Source organism: Garra rufa, chromosome 11 (genome assembly GCF_049309525.1).
Source record: "Garra rufa chromosome 11, GarRuf1.0, whole genome shotgun sequence".
Lineage (NCBI taxonomy): Eukaryota > Metazoa > Chordata > Actinopteri > Cypriniformes > Cyprinidae > Garra > Garra rufa.
In genome coordinates, this window is record NC_133371.1 from 44259050 (window position 1) to 44267579 (window position 8530).

The following is an 8530-nucleotide window of genomic DNA, read 5'->3' on the forward strand; positions in this document are numbered from 1 at the left end:
CATTCACGCTGAATTTAAATTGATAGCGTTTTTACATAGCAGCATTTCTGCAACATATTTCTCCATTACACACATCCATGTGTCCTTATGAATACATTCTGAATGTGTTTAACAAGTACTTGCTATTCACGGCAGGGACAAAACGGCTTTTGAGAAAAGTGTACGTTTCAATCTCGAGCTCCTGGATTCCAGGAGAAATCATGCTACTCGTTTTATTTTGTCATTCCAATCTATGAATAACTAAAGACATTCATAGGTTTTTCCCTGTAAGGCATTTCTATCTAACTTGAGTAACACAGCTTGGTTCAGACAAGCTGAAATGTTAATAGTGATGCTTGCTAACAAGTTTTTTACCTCAAGAATAAGATAGGTGAAAAAAAAACAAAAAAAAAAAACATGGGAACTGGCTCTTTTGACTTCTAACTAGGGCTGCAACTAACGATTATTTTAATAATCGATTAATCTGTCGATTATTTTTTCGATTAATCGATGAATCGGATAAAAAAAAGGGATTTACAACCCTTTATTCAAAAACAGAACTAAAATCTTTAGAAAGTGCACGAACATGTTGCTCCTTGAACTGTTATAATAATAATAATAAAATAAAAATGGACTAACACAAAAAACATACACATGTATGCTTTACATCTGCCAAATATATAGACTAAATAAACTAAAATTACTATCCGTCAAGACAGCGGCTTGCTGTGGTGTACATGCTGCATTTCCCATCAAGAAGCCTCTCAAATTAAATTCCTCAGTGCGCATTAAAAAAGTCATGTGACTTTGCACGCTGGAACGGGATAACTTGACTAACTTTCTGCTACATTCATTCTGCCATGGCGGTGTTTAGTGTCCTGCCATCAGCAGCGACCAGCTGGAAGAGTTCCGCATTCAAATGCACGCAAAACTGGCCTCAAAGCCCCAGCAAAAGTAATTACCATGAATGTGTCAAGGCAAAAATTAAGAAAATATTCGAATTACTTATTAATAAACTAGTATTTTCTGATTCAGTGTTGCAAAGATGAAATTGACGATCCTGCCATCTGCTCATTAATGCCTAATGCATCTTTATGGATTAGCTAATGAAAGAGTTTTGTTTTCGATTTTAATTATTTCGTTTTATAGTAAAATAATAATTTAAAGCTTTCTATAGATATTGTGTTTGTGAGGCAATTACCTGGGTTTCGGTTAATTATTGTGAAGCGCTCCTGTTTAAACCAAAGATATTAAGCGTATTCTGTTTGTTTTCTTTAAGAGCACATTTTGTTGATACTGTGAGTACACACAAACTAAGGTAGACCCTTTACAGTTCCGGCCCGGGTGGTAAATTACTCTTACCTTTATGAGCAAAAAAGAAATTCCACATTGCACTGGCGTCTCCATGTCCTGCAAAGCGCGCTTCTCTCCGCACAAACTTTGGAATTATCTTGATTGAATGATTAAACTAATATTGTGATATGTTTTAAGTTTTTTATATCAATGGATTTTAATTTAAATCGCGATGAATTAAGCAGGCTTTTGATCTGTCTGCCGCTGTTTGCTATGTATAACTTTAAAAAACAAAAACTTGAATTTAACAAACAAAAAGTGTTCCAAATATATCTCTAAATTAACTTTATAAACTAAAGGAACGAAAATAAATGTAATCACTTTGCTATTAAAAACAGCAGCTGTGTAATGAGGAAGAGAAAGAGAAAAAAAGACAGTCGGACTGGAAATTCAGTCGGCCAAAAATTGATGAGCTGTCGGACATTTTTACAAGGAATGTTTGTTTAATAGCCTATTTAATACTCTTAGGCTACTTTCTTAATTAAATATATTATTTCTTTGATTTATTTTGGCGTTTTTAAGCTGCTTGTTCGCTGACTGAAGTGTAGGCTATATATAAAAAAACAACGTGCCACCGTCACAGCCCTATTCAAAACTGAGACGATTTCACCTCAGCAGAGCTCCTCTTTCTCCTCACGGTTGTGGTATGTTTTCGACACATTATACAGACAGACAGTGTTACAAAAACTATAGAAGTAGTTTTCTCCATCTCCACTATCCAACGACCCGTACAGCAGATGTTTTGCGATCGAGCATTGGCTGCTGTGAAAGTACGCTAGCCATACTAGGCTTAAATATCAAACATGTTTGATATAAATCGGGGCAGCATTTATATATAATGTAGAAACGGTACTTTATGCTCAAATGTTCCAGTTTTGCGCATAAGTTAAATTCGCATTTTTGGATGGAAACACAGCTTATGAGGTGCCGAACTCTGCTGGCATCAGTGTGGGAGAGAGACCGAATGTGTCCACTCCGCTCTGCGCTCAATTTTTTTTAAAAATATATATAATAACAACCAAATGTCTCTGCGTCGCGCGACACAACGAATCGATTATGAAATTCGTTGCCAACGCTTTTAGTAATCGATTTTATCGATTCGTTGTTGCAGCCCTACTTCTAACCACCTAGCAACACACCAAAAATGACCTGGCATCCACCAACTACATATACAATAATCTACAATATTCTTGTAGCTCAATCAGTGAAGCATGACGCTAGCAACTCCAAGGTCATGGGTTCGATTCCCAGGCATTGCATGAACTGACAAAGGGTTTACCGTGAATGCAATGCAAATCCCGCTAGATAAAACCTATATAAAGGCCATGCTTACTAAATGTCAAATTCAATTAGAATAATAACACAGTATATGGCTGTTACCAATGCAATGAAATCCACAAATCCATCTTTGCATTGCAGAGGTTACGCAGAAGTGGCATTAATATACTTACATTGTATTTACAATTGCACATATAATTCAATATTAAAACATGAAATGATTTAAGAACTGTAACTTTTTAATTAAAAAGTTTTTTTAAACGTCAAACTAAAACTGCTAGTAGATGGCGGCAAGTCACTGTCTTAAAGAGTGAGATGAGTGAGTCATTCATTCAATCGATTCATTCAAACTGCAAAAGGAACAAAGCAAGTGACTCTCTTTATGAGACTCAAATCTGCATTGGTTACATTTTGAAATTTTCCCAGCAAAATAAAGGATGTAACACTGACAGAGGCCGCTCCCACAATAGATTGATTGACATGGCCGTCTTACCTTAGACCCTCCCCAAGTGAGCGGTAACAATCCGATTGCCATTGTCTCGATGCCAGAACAGGGACGTAGACAATAATGGCTTCTAAGCGACTGAGGCGTTCTGTTTTTGGATGTAATAATGAACATAGTAGTCCTTATTTACTCCCGACGTCTGAGCCGTTGAAGATGCAGTGGACTACTTTCTTTGTGAATGCAAGTTTCGCGGCTCAAGTGAACAATGGCTCATCACTCCACAGAGAGAAGAGAGGGGCGAGGCGAGCAAAGCTCATTTACATTTAAAGGACCATGCAATAGAATGAGTTGATTTTTTGCAGAGCTGATTTTGACAAGATTAAAGGGTGTTTTTTACACTGCTATTGAGAATTTTTAACCAAAGTATATTATAGACTTTTCTTTAAGACCCTAAAGAATCATATCAACTTGGGCATCCGATGACCCCTTTAACTGTTGTATAAAATATACATCACATTTGCAATTATGCTGATATTTGGGATAAAACAGCACTCTGGTTGTGTGATTTTGTGATTTATTTATATCATAAAATGTAGTTATGAGGCAAAATGCCCATGTGTCTTGAATTTTGGGGGCATATATCAGCATACATAACCCAGTAGAAGCATGACTGACTCAATGTCAACTTGGTTAAAACAATAATTACAACATCCTCATAGATGATACTTATTGCACATCCTACATTACAAACAAATAACAGTAATTTTTTACAACACTAATTTGATAGCTTTAATTTGGTAAAGTATTATATGTCTGAGCGAAAGTTTCAATGTAAAATGTATGAAGTAAAAAATAAGACTTTTAAAAATTCAAATGAATACTTCTTAAGGATGCATGAGAACCCAGTAAAAGCATCTGCCAGATGCATAAATCTAAATGTAAATAACTGCAGTGCCTTTGAAACACTCAACCACCTCCAGTCCCACATTAAGCTCCACTAGCTGGCCAGGTCTGCACTACAGGTGTCCTCGAGAGACTAGAAGACGACACATGTGCTGGCCAGGCAGAGCTGGAGAGACAAGCAGAAGCGAGCGTGTCATGATTTTCTTTGTTTATGAGGTGTGGGTGGACGGCTGTTCTCATTGTGTGACTCTCACCTGTGACATACTGCAGTTTTGGCAGGAAACTGTCCCAGAACTTGCACTGCTGGGCTCGAAGCATCCGGAGGGTTTGTGACAGGCCAGTGTTAAGCGTGATATACTGCTGATGTTCCAGCGTGAACGGCGGCCAATCCGCTCCCTCCGCACTCGGATCCCTGAGACGTCAAGCAAGGAAATCAAGCAAAAGGTCAGTTTATCTATGGCGCCAAGTTACATCAATACATTTGTGCCCCAAAACAACTCAAGCCAAAAAAAATCAATGCAATGACTCAATAGCTACGACGTTTACACGCTCTTGTAAAGAACACCTTGCAGTCCTTTACAACAAGAGGCTTTGAATCCTAAATGCACAATCCCAGCAAAGTCTTCATAACAAGCTATTCACGGAATTGCACTCAATACTTTTCATAAGCGAGGCGGCCCATTTCTGGAAAAGATTAACTTCAGCGTGTTCTATTGTGATCTTGTTTACTGATCATGTTCATTGATGTATTAGCATCGTGTCGTTCCCCTGCAGCGTGAAGAGTGTATGAAGTGTTAATTGAAAGAAACTAAGCTTGCTCACAGCCACAATAAAGGCTGTCTCTGCTTCTCCATAATTTATGCCAAACAAATGAGGATGCTAATCAACACTAGCCTGCCAGCAACACCAAAACTTGCTTTTTTTTTTACACATTAGCTGAAAAAGTGTGAGCAGATGAAAGCCTGTCTCATCAAGATATTATGGATTAAACAACTTCTCCAAATCTGCACTGGTTTATACTTTTCTCAGCTATAAATATAAACAATCCCCCTCAGTGTTTTTAGTAAATATATGCAAATACATAAAAATAGTCTTGTAAACACAAATGTGAGCATAATATTCTCTGTATTAAAGGAATAGTTCAGTCTATAATGAAAATTTGAAAAATAAAAAAATAAAATAAAAAAAAACATTTTTATTTTGTTAAAAACAAACAGGCAGAATGTTTACATGAAGAGAAAGTGAAATATGTCCAAATCCTAATATGCATCTTTTATGGGTAGATGAGGTACAATGTTCCTTCTAAGTAGGGCTGAAGTGATTAGTCAACATTATCAACGTCAACAATTAAAACTTTGTTGACACCATTGTCATTTGTAATTCAGTCAGAAGAGACGTTTACTAGAAGTGCAATCGAAGCCGAACCATTTGTGTGTAGGAATGTTTTACAAAACTACACACAATAAATGCCCTTATGTGTATGTTGTCATCATAGTGATGCGGATATGTTCAAACAACCTCTGCAATCAATCGGCATTCAAGTAAAGTCACGTAATGTTGAGAACACTTCATGCAATAGATGTGAAAAAAAGTATCAGTGCTACAACTTGATTTTCTACTATAAAGCAGCTCTATGTGTATATGAATATGTAAAACTCAATTGGAAAAATCTGAATAATAGAATAAAGCCTACTGATTAATCGGTGAAAAATAAAATAAATAAAAATGATTAGTCGATCGGTTAATAATCGTTAGATTAATCGATTATCGGTATGATCTTTCTTTTGCAGCCCTCTCTATAAGGGTTTTATTTGAGTGACGAGATGTTGCACTGCAAAGATACCATTTTGCACATTTTTTCCCTTTACAGTGCATGGACAAAAGGCCATACATGTTGAAAATATATCAGTGTGAGTAAATAATGACAGAATTAGGGGTGCGATGATAAATCAACGCATCACAATTCATGAATCAATTTCGAATGCATTGTAATTCTCTCTTGAATCGATTCTGAACTTAGTTTTTAGCAGCAGATGGCGCACTAATCTAGTTTGTAACCACACACTCCAATGCTCACGAACAGCGCATGTGCATTCGGCTTGGAATGCTTTTATCACACAAGATTAATGTAAATCTCACTATTAACACCCTTGTAATTCACTTCAACCTTTTCAAACTTTATGAATTATAATTTTAGATTTCAAGTGTCTGTAAGGAATTGGAATTGTAAAGTATGGCTGTTTCTAAAGCATGCAGTGCCATCTGCTGTTAAAATCTAAGCTCAGAATCGATTTGAGAGAAAATCACGATGCATTCTGAAAATCTCAGAATCAATGCAGAATCATTTCTCAATTAGTGATGCATCGATTTATTTTCCCAGCCCTAGACAGAATGTTTATGTTTGGGTAAATCTGGATAGAACATAAGCTCACAAAGTAGATGTGTCAGATTTACACTCACCCAGTTCTAGCAAAGTTGCTCCAGTGCGCCATGATCCTTCTGCTGAGGGCTTCCTCCTCCTTAGAAAATCCAAAGGTCTGGTTCAGAGGAATACCAAAAACAAACGGGATCTCATCCCCGTGCATTACACCCATCCACTGAGGCCAGGGGTTAAAGCTGGAGCGGTGGTTAAAGAGGAACAATCGGGCACTGCCACCATTCTCGACATACCTACGGGCAAAATCTAGTAAGGGGCATGAGAGATAGCGATCGCCCACCAACCAGCCTAGGGCCTCTCTGTTTTTTGGCTCACTCCGCTCATCTGTCCAGTCGGTATACTGAAAAGCAGCTGCCTCTCTGGCTATGTCACTGAAACCAGGGAGGCCCAAGGATACACCTGCGAGGAACTGGTCTCGATTGATAAGACTCTGGTTGATGCCAAATCCAGGTGTGCCATAAACAAGGAAGTATGTCCCTTCATCCCTGTTTAGTCCCAAAAGTAGTTCAGTTTTTAAAAAACGCCCCGACTGGATTAAGACACTCGGCATGTCCGCGAGAAATTCTCCATCCACTGTTGGCGGAAAAGGCACACTTATTAACACAGGATCGGGAATGACTTCGAATTGAAGACTGACTATCTTCTCAGGTTCAACTGCCCTTAAGCAATCCTCCGTTTCATCAGCAGATGGTCCAAGTGGGCAGTTCAGACGCTGAGCCAGAGACAAGGAACGGTTCCAGGCCTGGGTTGGCTCCACTGCAGCCCACACAGCATCGGGACTGCCACTCTGGAGAATTGCGCGGGTGAATAGTCCATGGCTGCCCTGTGAAAGCAAATGGTGTCCCACAGAGCCGGCACCAGCACTCTCTCCGAACAAGGTTACGGAAGATGGATTGCCGCCAAATGCGGCAATGTTCCTTGACACCCAGCTGAGAGCTAGGCGCTGGTCAAACAGACCAGCGTTACCTTTAATGCTCTTACTTTCAGGTAAAGATAGGAAGCCTAATGCTCCTATTCTGTAGTTCATGGATACCACCACCACCTGTTGTGAATGGCTGAGGAAACGCCCATCGTATATGTCCAGGGATGCGGTACCTGTGGAAAAGCCTCCACCGTAGATCCACACCATAACTGGGACTAAGGGTTTGGCTCGGTTTTGGAGGTCAGCTGAAGGAGTCCAAACATTGAGATACAGGCAGTCTTCGCTAATTCTCGTGTTGGGATTCCACATCTCAGCTCCGGGGAATCCTGGGTATGACGTATCTGGATTCTGGAAGCATGAATTGGAGTACCGGGTAGCATCTTGTATCCCGTTCCATGCCTCAGCAGGCTCTGGTTTTTTAAAGCGAAGCAGGTCCAATGGAGGCTTGGCGTAGGGGATCCCAAGGAAGGCCCCCACATACTCTGAACCACCCGGCACAGGAAGCTTTAGTCCTCTGACTTTGCCTTTGTCAGTGGTGATAATCAGTTCATCTTGCCCTGCTGCCAGATGTAAGAACAACAGAGCCAGAACTGGCAAAGTAGATCTGATGTGAATGCCCATCATGATGTCTTCAAGGCTGACAAAGAAAATCATTAAGAGATCAATATAAGCTTTATCAATCAAAACAAGTCATGTTCTGTTTGGGGTTCCAGAGAACCAAGACCAGAGGTAGGCAAGTTTGGTCTTAGAGAGCAACAGTCCTGCAGAGTTTAGCTCCAACCCTAGGAACAAAAAAACACCCTTAATGCGGAAGTAAGCCTATGGGTGAGACTTTTGGTTCATTACCCATTATAAGGAAATAATGAGAAAAACAACAACATGCAGTAAACGGTAAACAGTTTTGTACAGCTAAAAATAGCTGGATGCGGATAAGACCAGAAGCCACACCCATAAAAATACGGGAAGAAAAATGGTAGTGATCCTGAGGACATTGATTAGCTTGTTCAGTTGTGTTTGATGAGGGTTGGAGCCGTACTCTGCAGGACTGCAGCTCTCTAGGACCGAACTTGCTGACCTAGACCATATTAACAAGTATCAGTCTGCTGTGTTTTGATTAGGTCAGAGGAACTTATTTAAAGAATATTAGGATAAAATTAACAGTTAATTTTAAAATGAATTGTCATTGGAGTCTCTGGGACCCTAAATATAAAGA

The 8530-nt window shown here is 39.3% G+C and overlaps 1 protein-coding gene across 1 annotated transcript; it reads right to left on the minus strand.

Moving 5' to 3' along the window:
- Positions 1–3731: 3731 nt before the first annotated feature.
- Positions 3732–8167, minus strand: LOC141345371 (cholinesterase-like). The gene is made up of 5 exons (XM_073850228.1): positions 8164–8167; positions 8042–8099; positions 6419–7954; positions 4213–4370; positions 3732–4124 (listed from the first exon to the last, which is right to left on the minus strand). Exons 1-5 carry the CDS (start codon positions 8165–8167, stop codon positions 4072–4074), a joined length of 1809 nt encoding a protein of 602 aa, XP_073706329.1. The 3' UTR covers positions 3732–4071.
- Positions 8168–8530: the final 363 nt, after the last annotated feature.

Excerpts from the sequence above, each read along its gene's own strand:
- LOC141345371 (XM_073850228.1), bottom strand. Across the intron at positions 7,955-8,041 it reads ACCAAACTTGCCTACCTCTG|CCTTGAAGACATCATGATGG; the intron begins GTCTTGGTTCTC and ends TTTCTTTGTCAG. Across the intron at positions 4,371-6,418 it reads AGCAACTTTGCTAGAACTGG|GGATCCGAGTGCGGAGGGAG; the intron begins GTGAGTGTAAAT and ends TTGACGTCTCAG.